The sequence below is a fragment of the Trichosurus vulpecula genome, chromosome 7 (assembly GCF_011100635.1).
Source record: "Trichosurus vulpecula isolate mTriVul1 chromosome 7, mTriVul1.pri, whole genome shotgun sequence".
Taxonomy (NCBI): Eukaryota; Metazoa; Chordata; class Mammalia; order Diprotodontia; family Phalangeridae; genus Trichosurus; species Trichosurus vulpecula.
The window spans coordinates 267,786,666-267,803,903 of record NC_050579.1 but is presented as its reverse complement, the minus strand read 5'-3'; the positions used below and the strand labels follow the sequence as shown (position 1 = coordinate 267,803,903).

General features: G+C 44.9%; 1 protein-coding gene across 2 annotated transcripts in view; it reads left to right on the top strand.

The window, feature by feature from the left end:
* The window catches only part of TNXB (tenascin XB), a 63,196-nt gene that overhangs the window by 14,275 nt on the left and 31,683 nt on the right, over window positions 1–17,238 (top strand). For both annotated transcript variants that reach the window (XM_036766649.1, XM_036766648.1), the window contains exons 10-17: window positions 1,791–2,096; window positions 2,846–3,121; window positions 6,813–7,118; window positions 8,520–8,846; window positions 10,680–11,012; window positions 11,832–12,155; window positions 13,950–14,273; window positions 15,743–16,072. In XM_036766649.1, the coding sequence (XP_036622544.1) occupies window positions 1,791–2,096; window positions 2,846–3,121; window positions 6,813–7,118; window positions 8,520–8,846; window positions 10,680–11,012; window positions 11,832–12,155; window positions 13,950–14,273; window positions 15,743–16,072 (2,526 nt within the window). The remainder of the gene's footprint in view (window positions 1–1,790; window positions 2,097–2,845; window positions 3,122–6,812; window positions 7,119–8,519; window positions 8,847–10,679; window positions 11,013–11,831; window positions 12,156–13,949; window positions 14,274–15,742; window positions 16,073–17,238) is intronic.

The window sequence follows — 17,238 nt, the reverse complement described above, 5'->3', positions numbered from 1 at the left end:
GGATCCAAGAAAGGTCATGAAGTTGCATTTCCCAGAGTGTTTTCCAAGATGGATTAGACTATCCCTTTGTCTTGACTTCTAGCCAGTGTGGTATGAATTTAAGGTAGTATGGATGGACGCAAGAGAGAGGGAGGAAAAGATTATCTTCAGAAGGCCCTATCAGACTCTGAACTTGCTTGTTATTTTAATTCCAAGATTCTTTCCAAATTCCTCAATCCCATCCTTCCCTCAGTATATTTTTGCCTACTTTATTTGGCTTATGGAGTCTTTTTTGCTGCTGTCCTATATTTCCTCCCTCATCTCTCCTTTTCTCTAGAATTACCTTTCCTCTTTTTTTAATTTTCCTTCACTCCTATCTTCCTTGTCTTCTCCCAAAACATCTCTTTTCCACTAACCTCTCCTCTCTCATTCTGGCTCAGCTTTTCCTTGTTCATCTCTTATAGAGTCTGGGAGAAGATTTTCTCCCACATACGCTATAGCATCTCCTCGCTCCCCATAACTTCTCAGGGCAACAGCTCCACAGAGGCAGAAATCCTGCTATGTGGATTAGGTGTAAGGAACAGGGCCAGATTTAGCAGGAGATAGGTGAATATTTGAGGGGTGAGGAAAGGTCCCCTGCCCCGCACAACTCCCACTCTGAGGTCTGAAATTCTACTTTTAGCAAATCATTGCTTTACATCTTCTCTTATAATTTAAATACCTGTATAGATAGTAGCACTTTAAGCCCTGTAGAATGAATGGTTTTTTTCAGGCTTTTTCTCTTGACTGGAGAGAAGATGCTTGAAAGCCACTGAAGAATGAGTATGAATGATCGGCCAACTCTGCTCTGGTCCTAGTTGCTTAGAGCAGCATAGACTACAATTCACTTATTTGACTTCAGTTACCCTTCCTGCCATTTCTACCACTGGATTTAGCTTCTAAGTGTGCCCTGAATTCCTCAAAATATAGTGGAAACACCACTGGATTTGGAATCAGAAAACTTGGGTTTGGAGTTTAGCTCTTTTACTTGTGACTGTGTGGCCTTGAGCAAGTCACTTGAGTTGAATAGGACCTTAGAGTCATCTAGTCCACCCCCTCCATTTGACATGAGACACCACTGAAGCAGAGAAAGGTGAAAAATCCTGTCCAAGATTACATAGTAGTAAGTGAGAGGGCCTTCATTTTTCCCTTGGGTTTTAGGTTATCCTATATGAATGTTACCATTGCTCCCTTCACGGCCCCCCCCCCCACCCCGAGAGGTCTCCATGGCTCCGAACCCTTGGAACGCTTATCCTTGACCCAATTCTCTTTGTCTTATTTCTATCACCTGAAGTATATTCTCTAAATAATTATTAAGACCAGTCCTTCTTATTGTTTTAAACTAGTACATGGGCCTTAGTCTCACCAACAGTCATGTGGACTGCTTCATGGTGGATGCCATCTTTCCATCATTCCCCTCTGAAGTCTGTCTGAATTGCTTTCATTAGTTCCTTTCAATGGGAATGAATTAACTTTTTAGATTCTTTCTGTTTCAAAACTCAGCCTTTCTTTGGATGACACTCAATTTCTGTTTTCTTGGCTCCCAACTCACTTGCAAAACAGAAATGGCTAGTCCTGAGCTCAATGACCGATCAAACCTTGTTCTGGCTCTATCTAGCTCCTCTTAGACGACTTCTCATTCAGGTGTCCTGCCCGTGGGATGGATTTTATAATTTTATAATATAATTATTTTAAAGATCTGGTTTTTAAAAAATCAACATAATTTCCACTAAAAGAAAAGAAAGTTCCAATAGCTTTTATCTCTATTTCAGCTCCACAATGGAAAGAGGAGACTCCACTGGCCACTGAGAGCCCCAAGCCTCGCCTGGGGGAGCTGACGGTGACAGATGTGACTCAGAATTCCCTGCGTCTCCTCTGGACCATCCTTGAGGGGAAGTTTGACTCGTTTGTGGTCCAGTACAAAGACAAGGATGGACAGCCCCAAGTGGTGCCTGTTGAGGCTGACCAGAATGAAGTGACCATCTCTGACCTGCAGCCCTCCCGGAAATACAAGATGAATCTCTATGGACTTCAAGGCAAACAGAGGGTGGGCCCCATTTCTGTGATTGCTACAACAGGTAAGTGAAAGTGGTCCAGACACATTCTTATACCCCCAGTTCCACTCACTTCCATTCTTATTTCCTAATCCTCACCACCTCCCCCCTCACAGCTGTCTTTTCAGGCTTCTTTATCTCTTTAGTCCTCTGTCTACCCTGTGCCCTCCCAGGGTCTGGATCAAAGTAGAGAATCCCTTTTCCTTCAGGAAAAGAAAATCCATCATTCCTAAAGTCATCTCATCCTGCCAGCTGTCTCCAGGCAGAATGACTGCTCCTTCAGAGAAGACAGAGAGAAGCCTCCCTTTTTCCAAATCAGAAGTTCCTTCTTCCATCTAACCTAAATCCTGCCTAAAGCCAACTTGGTACATTTCCTGGTGATTGAATGCATCTGGTTCTTGCATTCCTCCTTGTGATCTTGTGAGGCTTGGAAGTATTTAAGACACCCCCTGTTTTTGCCCTTTCTTTTGGGGTCAAATAATCCATGTTCTTTTAATCTCTTTAAAGACATATCCAGCCTCTATTTTTCAGTGTCTTCTGGCCCTCTTCCAGGCTCTTCCTCTCTTCCAAACTGGCCTTCACTCCTGTTTCATGTCTTTCTCTTGGCTTTCCTGTTTCTGATGGCTGCTCTTCTCTCTCTCAAGCCAACTCACCCTCCCCACCTCCCACCCCATCTTAGGAAAATTTAATTTGATCTTCAGTGAGAGACCAGTAGTGACTTTTTTACCTTATATTCAGGGTGTAACCATTTTCTCTTTCTTTCCTTGTGGCAGACCCATTACCTGTAGAGCCTCATCTGGGAGAGGTGACTGTAACAAATGTAAACCCAAACTCCCTGCACCTCTCCTGGACTGTCACTGAGGGCAAGTTTGACTCCTTTGAGATTCAGTACAAGGACAGGAATGGGCAGCCACAGGTGGTGTCCACAGAGGGCACTCAGGATGAGGTTACTATATCTGGTTTAGAGCACTCCCAGAAGTATAAGTTCCTTCTCTTTGGCATCAAAGATGGCAAATGCTATGGGCCCAGCTCTGTTGAAGCAAAGACTGGTGAGTGGGAGAAACCAGCCTTCACCAATGCTGCTTCCTTCCCTACTTCTTTCTGCATTTGCTCTCTTTTCATTTCTGTGATTGCTACAACACCTTCCTTTGCTCTGCTTTTTTTCTTTCTTCTAAGGCAATGGTTCTCAAACTTTTTGGTCTCAGGACCACTTTAGACTCTTAAAAATTATCGGTGTCCTCAAAAAGCTTTTGCTTATATGGGTTATATCTACCAATATTTACTTGATTTTATTTATTTGCAATTAAATTTGAAAACATTTTAAAATATTTATTAATTCTTTTAAAAATACCATATTTCCCCATGTATAAGACGCACCTTAGTTTTGGGGCCCGAAATTTGGAAAAAAAAAGTATTACATTAAGTTATAGAACTCAAGTTTTATTCATCTGCTCATAGCTTTCAGGCATCTTTTGGGCAAGTCTGGTGCGTGTATGCGCGCTTAGTCCATTCCGTTTCATGAACCTGAATCACCAATTGTGCCCTCCTTCGAAATCAGTAACTTCTTTTTCATCAGTCATTCTTCTTGCCTCATGCTGAACCATCTTTGTGGACACAGGAATTCCAATTGCCCTTTGCCCTTCAATCCATATCGTCAGTTCCCTCTCTAAATCAGGCCTCTCATGGCCTTCTGCCGTAGTGTTTTCAGTAGGGTTTCTTCTTCCCGTAGCCAGTCTCGGATTGTTTTCTCAGTTGGAGGAGGACCAGACTTACGTTCAGCAGCACAATTTCTGTTCACTTTTGCAAACTGGATCACTTTTAATTTGAATTCAGCATTGTACGAAAATCTTTTCTGAGCCGTTTCTGGGCAGAACGTGGCAAAACGTAACCTAATATACGGGTAACAAATGCGAAACAATGAGCGCAGACAACAAGTGAGAAAAAGAGGGAAATGCAAGTGAAAAAACTACAACCACAGTATAAGACACACCCAGTTTTTAGACCCCAAACTTTTGGAAAAAGGGCGCATCTTATACATGGGGATATACAGTAACAACAACAAACCCATTTCACGTTAACATAAATAATGTTTTTATAGGACAGGCTAGGATAGTGGTATAATGTAGTAATGGTACAGTATAATATTGTATAATTAGTACAGTAAATGTAGTAAACTATTATAATAAAATAGTACAGTATTACGTAATGTGGCATTTGTTGTTCAGTCATCTTCCGTTGTATCCAACACTTCATGACCCCATCTGGGGCTCTCTCGGCAAAGATACTGGAGAGGTTTGCCATTTCCTTCTCCAGCTCGTTTTACAGATGAGGAAACTGAGGCAAACAAAGTTAAGTGACTTACCCAAGGTCACGCAGCTAGCATGTGTCTGAGGCCAGATTTGAATGCAGGAAGATGAGTCTTCCTGACTCCTGACCTGGCGCCCTATCTACTGTGACGCCTAGCTGACCATGACGTAATGTAGTATTGTCTGATTAGAACAGCATAGTAAATATAGTATATTATAATAATTAATATAGGATAATATAACATAATATTGTGTAATTGGTATAGTAAATACAGGATAATACAGTACGGCATAGTAAATTGATATAGTACAGTATAAAATAAAATATTTGTTGTTGTAGTTCAGTCGTGGCCAACTCTTCGTGACTTTACTTGGGGTTTTCCTGGTAAAGATGCTGGACTTGTTTGCAATTTCCTTCCCCAGTGGATTAAGGCCAACATCCGTTAAATGACTTGCCCAGGGTCACACAGCTAGTAAGTATCTAAGGTGCATTTGAACCCATCTTCCTGATCTCAGGCCCAGCACTCTGTCCACTTTACCGCCCAGCTGTCTCCCACAACATAGTATGGTACAGGATAATTAACACGATGCAGAATAGGCCAGGAGAGAATCGATCAGAATTGTGAAGGAGAGGGTCACACTCCTCCGGCATGGGCGTTACCTTTCCCACCCCTTTTTGGAAGGTGTCACGTTGTAGACTCCTGGAGCGAGGGCAGCCCTGGGAGCTGCAGAGGAAGGCTCTGGCTCGGCTGAAGCTGGGGGTCTTTGTTTCCTCTGCCCTCCCCTTTCCTTTCTCTCTGAGCTGTCTGTCAACCCCATCTCTAGTTACTCGGAGGCCAAGCCGCCCTCCCCCCTCATACACACACTTCCCCCACCCCCACACACATCTCCCTGCTTCCCTCCTCCTCCCTCCCACAGGGCTTTGGAAACTGGGAACCAAAAGAATTAGAGGGCTGGCTGCCCAGGCCAGCCCAGGCCAGATGTCTCCCCTTTCCTGGGGCTCCGGCCAGTCCCTCCCCTGCCCCTGGGGGCTCTCAATCGCCAGAAAAACCTCAACAACAACAATGCCGTCAGCGCCCTCGGTATCCAGGGAGGCAGCCTGCCAGCTCTTTCCCAGGCCCCAAGGCGCTCCTCGTAACAGACACCTGATCGGTCCCCTGTTGGCCCCTTCCTTCCCGCCACCCCCACACCCCAGCAAATGCATCCTCATCGGGAGGTACAGTTGCGCCCCCGGCTGGTCTGCACTGGGGTCTCAGGTTCCCAGGGTCCAAGTAGGCAAGAAAGAGACCTATGGCCAGCTGTAAGATCAATTCTTGTCCCCTGTTCCCTTTCAGGGACTCCTGGTCCTCTCTTCTACCCCTTCTCAGGACCCTAGGTACTGGGGAGGGGAGAGCCCTGGCAAGGAAAATGGGGATGGAGCAAAGAAACAAACACAACAGACCAAGACCTGGGGTGGAAAAGAAGGAGCTCACTGCCCCCTCCCATCCCCTGCCAACCTTCAAGAAGCCCCCCTAAGGAGCAGGGCTCTCACAGGAGTGATAAGGTTCTCCTGAACCTCCTGAGTGGAAGAGAAGTAAGACAGCAGAGGGAAGCTGGAAAATCTCTTTGTGCAGCTGATAACTTTCAGAGTAGGTAACACCTTCATCTGCCTGCACTGGTGAGGGACTTTTAAGGTCTGTGAGGTGGCACAATGGTTAGACTACCAGGCCTGGAGTCGGGAAAACTTCGGCTCAAATCCTGACTCACCGTGTGACCCTGAGCAAGTTACTCTGTTTGCCTTGGTTTCCGCATCTCTAAATGGGCGTAATGTCACCCGCTTCTCAGCGTTATTGTGAGGAAAAATGAGATAATATTTGTAAAGCGCCGTATAAATGCTAACAGCTTGTTCAGAGGTAAGTTTTTAGTTAGTCTGTATTTCTAATCCGGGACCAGAAATGAGGGGGATGGAGGCCATTTTGGAAGGAATATGGAGCTCTGCATCAGCTGCCAAAAATGAGTCCCGCCTGGGTGCACTACCCACTCTTCTTTTGAGCCGTCTGGTATAAAGATAGGGATATATAGAATAGTATGGTAGAGTGTAACATTGTATCCATGCCCAACATGGACACTTAGCCACTATTCCCAGTCTGGGACCTGGATGCAAGTACAGGGCTTTAGGCTCCTTGGCAAGAACGGCTGTGGCCCTTTCCTTCCTGCTGGTGCCACTTTTGAGTGGGAGCAGGTGAGCTTCTCCCATGTCACCCACCTGTATGATTTAGAAAAGCCTAGAGCTTTCCCCTTTCCCAGTCACTCTTTCTCTTGGCCCCTTGACTTCCCCCAAAGCCCTCTACCCTAACCCAGGCAATGTGTTGGCCTCCAGCCTCTACCTCTCCTGTTCTCTGAAGTCACTCAGCCTCCTGGAGACGACTCAACTTCCTCTCTCTCTCATTCTCAGAGAGCCCAGCAGCTTCAGGCATTGTAGTTACTCAACGCCCTCCGAAGCCTCGCTTGGGGGAACTGACAGCGGTGGCTGTAGCCAACGGTGCTGTGCACCTATCGTGGACTGTCCAGCAGGGATCCTTTGACTCCTTTGAGGTCCAATACAAAGACAGAAATGGGCAGCCTCAGGTGGTGCCCGTGGAAGGAGACCAGAATGAAGTCGTGGTTTCTGGCTTGGAGCCGAATCGCAAATACAAGATGCTCCTCTATGGACTCTATTCGGGGAAGCAGCTGGGCCCCCTCTCAACTATTGTTATGACAGGTGACCGGGAGTCATTAAGACTGCTAGCACTTCCTACCTCCTTTCTTCTGGCCCAAGAGTCTATGAACCCTCCTGTCACTCCTCGCTAATTCCTCAAGTCATCGAATACTGGTCTAGCTTCAACAAACTAGAAGGGGAACAAAGATAAATAGGGCATGGTCCCTGGCTTCTTCATGAGGCTTAAAGCAAAGTAGGCAATATCAGACATGTACACCAATAACCAAGCATAAAACAGGATGCCCAAAGTGCAAAAGAAATGTACTTAACTAGGTGTTATGAGAATTCATGGGACAGAAAGATCACTTCTGGTTGTGGGTATCAAGGGATGGGGTATTGATGGACGAGGAAGCATTGGAACAGGATTTTGAAAGATGAACAGAATTTTAGTTAGTAGAAACAGGGAAAAGCATTTTGGACACTGAGAATGGTGTGAGCAAAGACTCAGGATGTTTTCAAAGGATAACAAATGGGCCTGTTGGTGTGAGTGTGGGGTGAGGAGATGCTATGGAAAGGTAGTTTTGGTCAAGATTCCAGAGGGCCTTGAATGCCAGGCTGGGGAATTCGGACTTGAGTTTCTCTTCTCACACATTGAATTCTGCGACTTCCCTGCTTCTGTCTGGAGAAGCAGTGAGGGGTTAGGGGGGAAAAGCCCTTGACCAGGAGTCCGGAGGAATCTCATTAGAATCGTAGATTTAGAGCTGGAAGGCCCTTACCTCATATATCCAATACGAACTCTCCCCTTCCCCTCTTCCCATCTTACCGAGGAAGAAACAGGCCTAGAGTTCATGCATGTAAAAAGCAACTAAGGCAAGACTGAACCCAGGCCCTCTGACTTCAAAGCCACCCCCTTTTATTGAGTCCCACTTCTTCCACTAGCCGTGTGTCCTTAGTCAGATCACTTAACCTGTCCTGACTTAATAAGGGGGTTGAACTAAATTATCTCTAAATTTTCCTTTTGCCCTCTAGAGATGCTCTTTCCCCCAGGATGTCGAGTAGCATTTTGTCTTATAACTCAAATGCGCTTAACATGTGAGGTTGTATGTCTAATTTATGTTGGTCCGATATCCCTAGTAGAGGACAAACTCCTTGAGCGCAGGAACCATGTCTCATCTAAACTTTATATCTCCTCCGCTCCTAGTAGAGTGCTTTGAAAAAGTAGGCCCTAGACAAATATTTGTTACATCATGCTGTTATGTTGTACTATAGATACCTGATAAATAAATCCCTAGAGTTTCTCCACTGAATAATGAGTCCCTTATCTGTCATCAGTCTTCCAAGTGAGTGAGGTGGGGTTGTCATTGGGCTATCTCAGTTTCTTTGCAAATAGTGACCAAGTTCAGAAAAGAAACAGACCCATCTTTTCTGTCTAATGCAATCCTCTTCTTCTTATATCTGTCCTAGGACCACGAGAGGAAGAAACTCCAGTCCCCACATTCTCAGCCACTGAAACCCCACAGTTCCCTGCTAAACCCCACCTGGGAGAGCTAACAGTGACAGATGCCACCTCAGATTCTCTGTACCTCTCTTGGACCATTCCAGAAGGCCAATTTGAATCCTTTGTGATCCAGTACAAGAATGGAGATGGACAGCCTAAGGTTGTACAGGTTGAGGGTGACCAGAATGCAGTTGTCATCTCTGGCCTGGAGCCAGATCACAAGTACAAGATGAATCTCTATGGTTTCCATGACGGACAACGTGTGGGCCCCATTTCTGTCACTGGTGTTACTGGTGAGTAAAAGCAAACAGATCCTGAGAGAGGTGTCTGAGCCAGACTAGATCTTCCTTTCTTTTTTGTTGACCTTGTGCCTTATTGGTTTAGCCTTTTGGGATCCAGTTTTCTTACTTGAATTTGAGATCTCAGACTCGACCTAGGACTCAAACAGATCTTTGGGGAGTTGGGGCTTTTGCTAGGCTTCCAATTCCTAAATATTAGGTTCAGCTATTCACCCTGGAGATCCCTAGATATTGCCAGCTGATAAATATCAATGTACAACACAAAGTCTTCCTAAATCACATACTGTCACTGATTCTAGAGTCCGTATCTCTAGTGATGTGTTGGAAAAATTCCATTTTGGTAGGTGTTTCTATAACAGCATTTGATCTCCAAGGAGCCAAGGAACTCCCAAAATTTCCACAGAAAGAAACACAATTGTGGGGCACGAGGATGTAATATCTGGTATAAGCACACAGGAGTAAAGGTTCCCTATTTCCTTATCTTTTGCCCTTGAGAGAGACTATCCCTTGGACCATTCAGGACTCATAGAACAGAGTCACAGAGGTGGAACTGAGTCTCCTAGTCTGCCATGTGGCAGATGACGGGTCAAGATGAAGGCACAGTTTTCCGATGCTTGAAGATGCCTGGCATGATGGTGTGGGACTGTGAACAACTGGACAAATTAGAACCCCCTCTGACTAGCTTCAGAACTTAGACTATGAGATGATGTGAAACATGGCTCAGAACTATTTAGAAACAGGAAATATATGCCTTCACCCCAACCCAGCATTTAGAATTTCCTGTCTCTGTCAAATGACCCTTTTCATTTATCAGACATGGGTAATCAAGGTTTTGTGGCTACAGAGTTTATGAGACACACTCAGAATGAAAGGGAAATTTGTCAAATTCTTCCATGGGGAATCCTTTGTCAAACCATTTCCCAAAACTCCTCTCAACTCTCCTCTTTGCTTTCTGATGCAGGAAGGGGTGGGAGTGGGAGCAGGGGTTCTGAACTGCATTCAACCATAGACCATGGAAAGGGAATAAAATGTGAGAGGTGTGTGTGTGTGTGTGTGTGTGTGTGTGTGTGTGTGTGTGTGTTTGGGGCCAAGCTCTGGATCCCAGAGTATGAACAAGAAAGGTTGGGAAAGCTCTGGGAAAGGGAGCAGTCTCTCTCTCTCTCTCTCTCTCTCTCTCTCTCTCTCTCTCTCTCTCTCTGGTGCACTGATCCACGAGGCTTTGAGGGAGCTGATGGTCCAGTACTAGGGGCTTTCTCCTACTCCCATACCCACCTTCTGCTCCTCTTCTGGTTGCTTCCACGGCCCTGGTCTTCCCAACTGATCTCAGTTACCTCAAATAAGGGCTTGAGCCGCATAGCAGCTGGCAGTGCAAGCTCCTACAGTACGCCACATTCACCCATGTGACAGGTAGAAGAGACATTTAGTCCAATCACAGTAACTCTGGTCCCTGTTTCTTGAATGGTCAATAGAAAGTGTCTCTCAAGGGTAAAGGAAGAGGAAATAGGGTATCAATCTCATCGCATTCTGGTATCTCATAATTCTGTTTTCCCCTACAAGGGTTGTGTGTATATATATATATATATATACATAATATACAATGCTTCCCCGAATAGAGTATATAATGTAATTATGTAACATACATATATTATAATATATATAACTTAGGGGTTCTTTGGCTCCCACAGAAATGAAATCCTATTGCAGAAATACCCACTTTACTGTATAGTCCCTAAATAGATAAATATTCTATTCTCATATGAGGAACATGAAAAGTTTCTAGAGATAATGGTATCCTCAGACTGGTCTTTATGTGTCTCCTCATCTCAGCACTATATGAGGAAGTGACAGAGATCCCAGCTCCCACAGTGCCTGCCACTGACGCCCCAGAACCCACAGAGAAGCCTGAACTTGGGGAGCTGACAGTGATAGGGGCCACCTCAGACTCCCTGAGGCTCTCTTGGACCAACTCCCAGGGAAACTTTGATGCCTTCTCAATCCAGTACAAGGACAGAAATGGGCGACCCCAGGCCGTGCGTGTTGAGGGCAATCAGAATGAGGTCATCGTCTCTGACCTGGAGCCTGACCACAGATACAAGATGAATCTCTATGGTTTCCATGATGGACAACGTATAGGTCCAGTGTCTGTCACTGGTGTAACAGGTGAGTCAAGGTCAATAGAATGGGCTCAGAATATTTACTCTCTTTCCTATTGGACATTAACTATTTTGTCAACTCTGATTAGGTCCAAGCCCTCATTAGTTGTTGGGTTCGGTGTATGCTGTGTCCATATTACTTATACCCGCAGGAAACAAGTCAATCAGTCAGTAAACATTTCTTGAGAACCTACTACGTGCTAGGCACTTTTTTCCTTTGGGGCTAAACACCAAGCTCAGAGCAAATTGGATCGTAGGTTGACCCAGGAGCAGAAATGAGTCCAGGCAAGGCTGCTGGGAAAGAAACACCTGAATCTTGAATTTTTCACTGCTGGACTGCAATAAGCATGTAGTGGAGCTGTTTGTGCCAGGAATTTTGAATGTGTCCCCCAGCCAGAAGGTGACAGAGACCAACTAAGCCACACTCTTCTAAGAATAACCTAAAGACTTTTCTAATCATCAACCCTAACTGACTTTAAAATCCACTGATATCCTTCTCTATTTCCGAGTTCTCAATATTTCTTTCTAGCAGCTATATCAGTGTGCCTAAAGAAAAGAAGGAGTAGGGGGCAGCTAGGTGGCAGCTAGGTGGTGCAGTGAGTAGAGCACTGGCCCTGGAGTTAGGAGGGCCTGAGTTCAAATCCAGCCTTAGACACTTGACACACTTACTAACTGTGTGACCTTGGGCAAGTCACTTAACCCCAATTGCCCTGCCTTCCTCCCTGCAAAAAAAAAAAATGGAAAAAAAAGAAAAGAGGGAGTGACCAGGGTAAGCCACTCCCTTCTCTCAAAGTCAGTTTTAGTTTCTCTCTGATCTCTTTATCAGCCCCTGAGGAGAAGACCCCAACTCACACAGTCTCAACAATTGAGTCCCCTGGACCCCCTTTGAAACCTCGCCTAGGAGAACTGACAGTGACAGATTCGACTCCAGACTCCCTACACCTCTCTTGGAGTGTTCCAGAGGGACAGTTTGACTCCTTTGTGATCCAGTACAAGAACGGGGATGGACAACCCAAAACGAAACGTGTCAGAGGTGACCAGAATGAGGTCACTATCTCCGGCCTGGAGCCTGATTACAAATACAAGATGAATCTCTATGGTCTCCATAACAGGCAGCGTATAGGCCCTGTCTCTGTTATTGGCGTAACAGGTGGGTAAGGAGTAAGGAGGGTGGGTACTTGGGTGTGGTTCCGGACCAGGCTTTGCAGGTTAGGGGCAACTGGAAGGCTTTCTCCTTAGAGGTCTTTGTTCCTCTGTCTCTGCTCCTCCTTCCCCCAAGTTTCCTGTGTTTTGGGGCCGCAGATCCATTTGCTGCTTCTCTCTGAGGACTGAGAGACTGCTTGGATTTGGAGGGAGGAACAGAAGTAAAGAAGGAAAGGCTGTTTCTCAAAGAGGTTGTGAGAGGGTCTTTAAACTGTGAAGCTGTGGATGCCTTGTGTCAAGTATCCCCTTCTACAGCTCACACAGGCAAACTGCAGCCATGTTTATAGTGCATCAGGGCATCAGACAATAACCAAGGATCCCTGAAACTTCAACAGGCATAATTTATAATTGGTTCTCCAAGAACTGAGTCCATAAGTCAAAAGAAAACCTCCTAGCTTCATGTTCTAGAGGCATATATGTATCTTTAAACTTAAAAAATATTGTAAATGCAATTATTTACAATATTTATTGTAAATAAAATACCTTATTATTGAAAAAATCTTTTTTTTCTACATTGCTGGCAATGCCTCCCCACCCAATAAAGCCTTCTCCCATAAAAAAGAAAAACAGTTAAGCAAAAAATGCTAACACATTAACACATCTGACAGCCTATGCCTCATTCCTCACCCTGTAGTCCACCACCCCTCTACCAAGAAAAAGGAAGTATCAGTCAGGACAGGTAGGTGGCACACTGGGGAGAGGCTTGGACATGGAGTCAGGAAGTTTTTTCTTTTTGTTGAATTGTTTTCAGTTTTGTCTGACTCTTCACGACCCCATTTGGGTTTTCTTGGCGAAGATACTAAAGTGGTTTGCCATTTCCTTCTCCAGCTCATTTTACAGAGGAAGAACTGAGGTAAATAGAGTTAAGTGACTTGCCCAGGGTCACACGGCTAGTAAGTGTCTGAGGCTGGATTTGAATTCAGGAAGATGAATCTTCCTGATTCCGGGTCTCACGCCCCATCCACTGCACTGACTAGCTGAGTTCAAATCCTGCTTCAGACACTTCCTAGTTGACTGCACCGACTAGGTGAGTTCAAATCCTGCTTCAGACACTTCCTAGCTGTGTGACCTCGGACAAGTCACTAAACCTCTGCTTGCCTCAGTTTCTTCATCTGTAAAACGAGGACCACAATCATACTTTTTTTTCCTAGGGTTGCTTTGAGGATAAAAGGAGATAATATTTATAAAGTGCTTTACAAGCGTTAGAGCACCGTGTAATGCTTGCCAGCTATGACTATCAGCACTCCGGAGTCAATATTGTTCATTGTTTTCATGGCGGAGTTTTTATATTTTCAGCATTTTTCCCTTTACTTTATTGTGGGTCATCATGTGTATTGTTCTCTTGGTTCTGCTAACTTCACTCAATTCCTGGAATTCATGCAGTCTTTCCAAACTTCTCTGAATTCTCCTCATCCTTTATTTCAGTAGTATTCCATTCCATTCATTTATCACTATCTGTTTAGTCCATGTATGTATATATCCATATAATATATATGTGTTTATAATATATTATATATGTATGTGTGTATATGTGTATTTACATGTATGTATGTATGTATGTATATGTGTGTGTATTCTTAAGCAGGGAGTATCACCTCCTGGTTGTGGGATCCAAAATGTAACACTAAATGTGTTGATGTCAATGCATCCTCTTAGCATGAGATCCCCTCTCAAGCAGAAACGATGGCTGGGGAGTGTTTAAGGCACGTTCACATTGCTTGTATCTCCTTCTTTATGTCAGCCCCAGAAAGAGATGAAGAAATGACTCCAACCCCTCCAGTCCCAAGCAGTGAACCCCCTCCTAGGCCCCGCCTGGGAGAGCTGACGGTTATAGATGCCACCTCAGATTCCTTGGAACTCTCCTGGACTGTCCCCGAGGGCCAATTTGATTCCTTCATGATCCAATTCAGGAACAGATATGGACAGCCAAGAGTAGTACATGTTGGAGGACATGAGGACACGGTCACCATCTCCGGCCTAGAGCCTGATCACACATACAGGATGAATCTTTATGGTATTCATGATGGACACCATGTGGGCCCAATCTCTATTACTGCTATAACAGGTCAGTGTGGGGAGCAAGGGCGAGTGCACACAGAGTGGGGAGAGTAAGGAAGGGAAAGGGAGAGAGCACCCAGGGTGTTTGATGCCACTTCTCTGTCCATTCTAGCGTTATGATTTCTCTCTCTCCATCTCTGTCTCTCTCTGTCTCTCTCTCTCTGTGTCTCTCTGTCTCTCTCTTGAGGGAAGACCTTCTAAAGGTCCTCTGGTGCAAGAGATATTGTGAAAGTAGAAAAGTAGAAACTAGAGGATTGAGCAACTAATTGGATGTGTGCAGTGAGAAAGAATGAGGGGTCAAGGATGACACCAAGGCTGTCAATCTTGGTGGAAGGATGGTGGTTGCTTTGACAGAAATAGGGGAGTTTGGGTTGGGGGAAAAAGATGAGTTTAGTTTTGGACATACTGAGCCTAAACTGATTATGAGACATCTAGTTTGAAGTATCTGATAGGTGGTCGGAGCTATAGTTCAGGAGATTCTGTATATAGATTTGGGAGTCAGCTGCATAGGGATGATAATTAAAGTCATGGGAGTTAATGAGGTCCCCAAATAAAAAATAATAAGAGGGTCTAGAACAGAGCCTTCTGTACATGCATGGTTAGGGAGGGTGATGTGGAAAACGAATCAGTTAGTGGAGATCAAGAAGGAGCAGTCAGACAGGTTCACAAAAACTGGGAAAGGAGAGTCTCTAGGAGGAGAGGATGGTCAACCCTGTCAAATGCTGCAGGGAGGTTTAGAAAGATGAGGACTGAGAAAAGGCCATAGCATTCATCAAGTGATCATTTGGGGAAAGAACAGTTTCAGCTGAGTGATGAGTAAAGAAACCAGACTACAAAAAGCTTGGGAGGGAGTGAGAGGAGAGGAAATGAAGGTAGGTAGCTCTTTCTAGGAGTTTTTGAAGCAGAGGAGAGAGCTATATAAAGGGCGGTAGCTCAGGGGAATGACACAATCTATTGAGGTATTTTTGGTTGGTGCTTTTCTATTATTTGTCCATGTTTGTAGGCAATAAGGAAGGAACTAATAGGCAGAGAGAGGCAGAAAATTGGGTAGGGTAGAATGATTGTGGGGACCATGTGCTGAATGGGAGAGGATGGGACGGAGAGTACGTGACTTGGTTGGGAAGAGTGGCCGCTTTATCAGAAATTGGAGAATGAGGAATGATGTCAAGGGGTTTTGAGATTTAGAGAAAGGGAGAAGAGGGGGCTCACTGTGAATGGTCATGATTTTTTCATGAAAGTATGAGGCAAGGACCTTAGCTAAGAGGGAAAGGAGAGAAGGATAGAGCAGAAGGCTGGAGAAGAGCAGCCTCCGGGAGGAGTGGGATAGAGAATCAGTCAAGGAGGACTTAAATGACTATCATACTAAAGTGAAGGTCCAGTTGAGATTGTATAACATGCATGTAGAGGACAAATTTATATTTAAATTTATAGTTCCCAAACTTTAGCTTCCCCTCTCTCTGTTTTTCCCTTCCACAGCCCCACAAGATGTGGATCAAACCCCTGTTCCCACAGTACCAGCCACTGAGGCTCCTGAGCCCACAGAGAAGCCTGAACTTGGGGAGCTGACAGTGACAGGGGCCACCCCAGACTCCCTGAAGCTCTACTGGACCATCTCCCAGGGAGAGTTTGATTCCTTCACAATCCAGTACAAAGACAGGGATGGACGACCCCAGATCATACGTGTTGGGGGAGACCAGAATGAGGTCACTGTCTCTGGCCTAGAACCCGACCACAGATACAAGATGAATCTCTATGGTTTCCATGATGGACAGCGTGTGGGCCCAGTCTCTGTCATTGGTCTAACAGGTGAGTGAATGGGATTGGATCACCTCAGAATGAGAATTTGTTTACTTCACATTGGTGATTGGCCTGATGTCTAGGTGTCTCTTGAAACTGTGATGTCCAGTATGCTTGTCCCCTCTTCCCATGACCCTGTTCCCATTTTGTTTTGTCCTCCCTATACAACAAGCATTACAAATTCTCTGGAGCCGAGTAGAGAAAGAATCAGATTGCTGGAGAGCCAGAGGCTTTACTGCTGTGATGTCTGCTTTCCTGGCTTCTCTCTGTCTCATTAAGCTGCTCACCCTGGGAGGTCTAAGCTTGCTCAGTTATTCAGAACATGTGTTGAGACACTGGCCAGGCATGGCTCCCTACAATCCAATGGCAAAGCTTCACTGGATTATATCCCACGACTGACTGGCATCCAAACTCACAACTAGGATGTACAGTGATTAGAGCTTTTTGTAAGGAGTCGGGAAGGCCTGGGTTCAAATCTGGCATCAGTCACTTCCTAGCCGCATGATCTCTGTCTGACTTGTCTGTAAAATAAAGATAAACATAGCTTCTTCCTGATAGTGTTGTCGTGAGCCCCAAATGAGGTACCTTTTGTAAAGCACTATGCAAACCTTAAACCATGTATAAATGGTATTTACATAGCATTTCATTTGTATAGCTATTATTATTATAGAATCTCGCAGCAGTCTTCCAATCTCACTCATACTTGAAACAGCCCTCTCCTAATATCATCTGCCCTCCCCATAAAAACCCATTTTGGGGATTTAGAACTCATTCTCTCCCAAAGCCATCCTTTCTATTTTAGACAAATCTGGTTAGGAAGTTGTTTCTTTTTTCACAATGTTCACATGTTTCTCCCACTTTTGCCCTCTGGTTCCACCTGTGTAAAAACCCTTTAGGCCCTTGAGGAAGCAATTATGTCCCTCCTACATCTTCTCTTCTTCAAGACAAATATTCCCCGTTCTTTGACCCCATCTAGCTTTGTGTGGCTTTCTCTCCTGTCACCATCCTGGTCATACAAGTTTGGATGTCTTCTATTTTGTCACTCACTTTGCTTTAGAATTGAACACTATCCCCTAGATATGGTCTGAGAGTACAATGGGACCATCTACTTTCTGGACCCTACCCTTCTTCTAATGTAGTCTTAGGAGTGAATTAGCTTTTTGGCCAATCACATC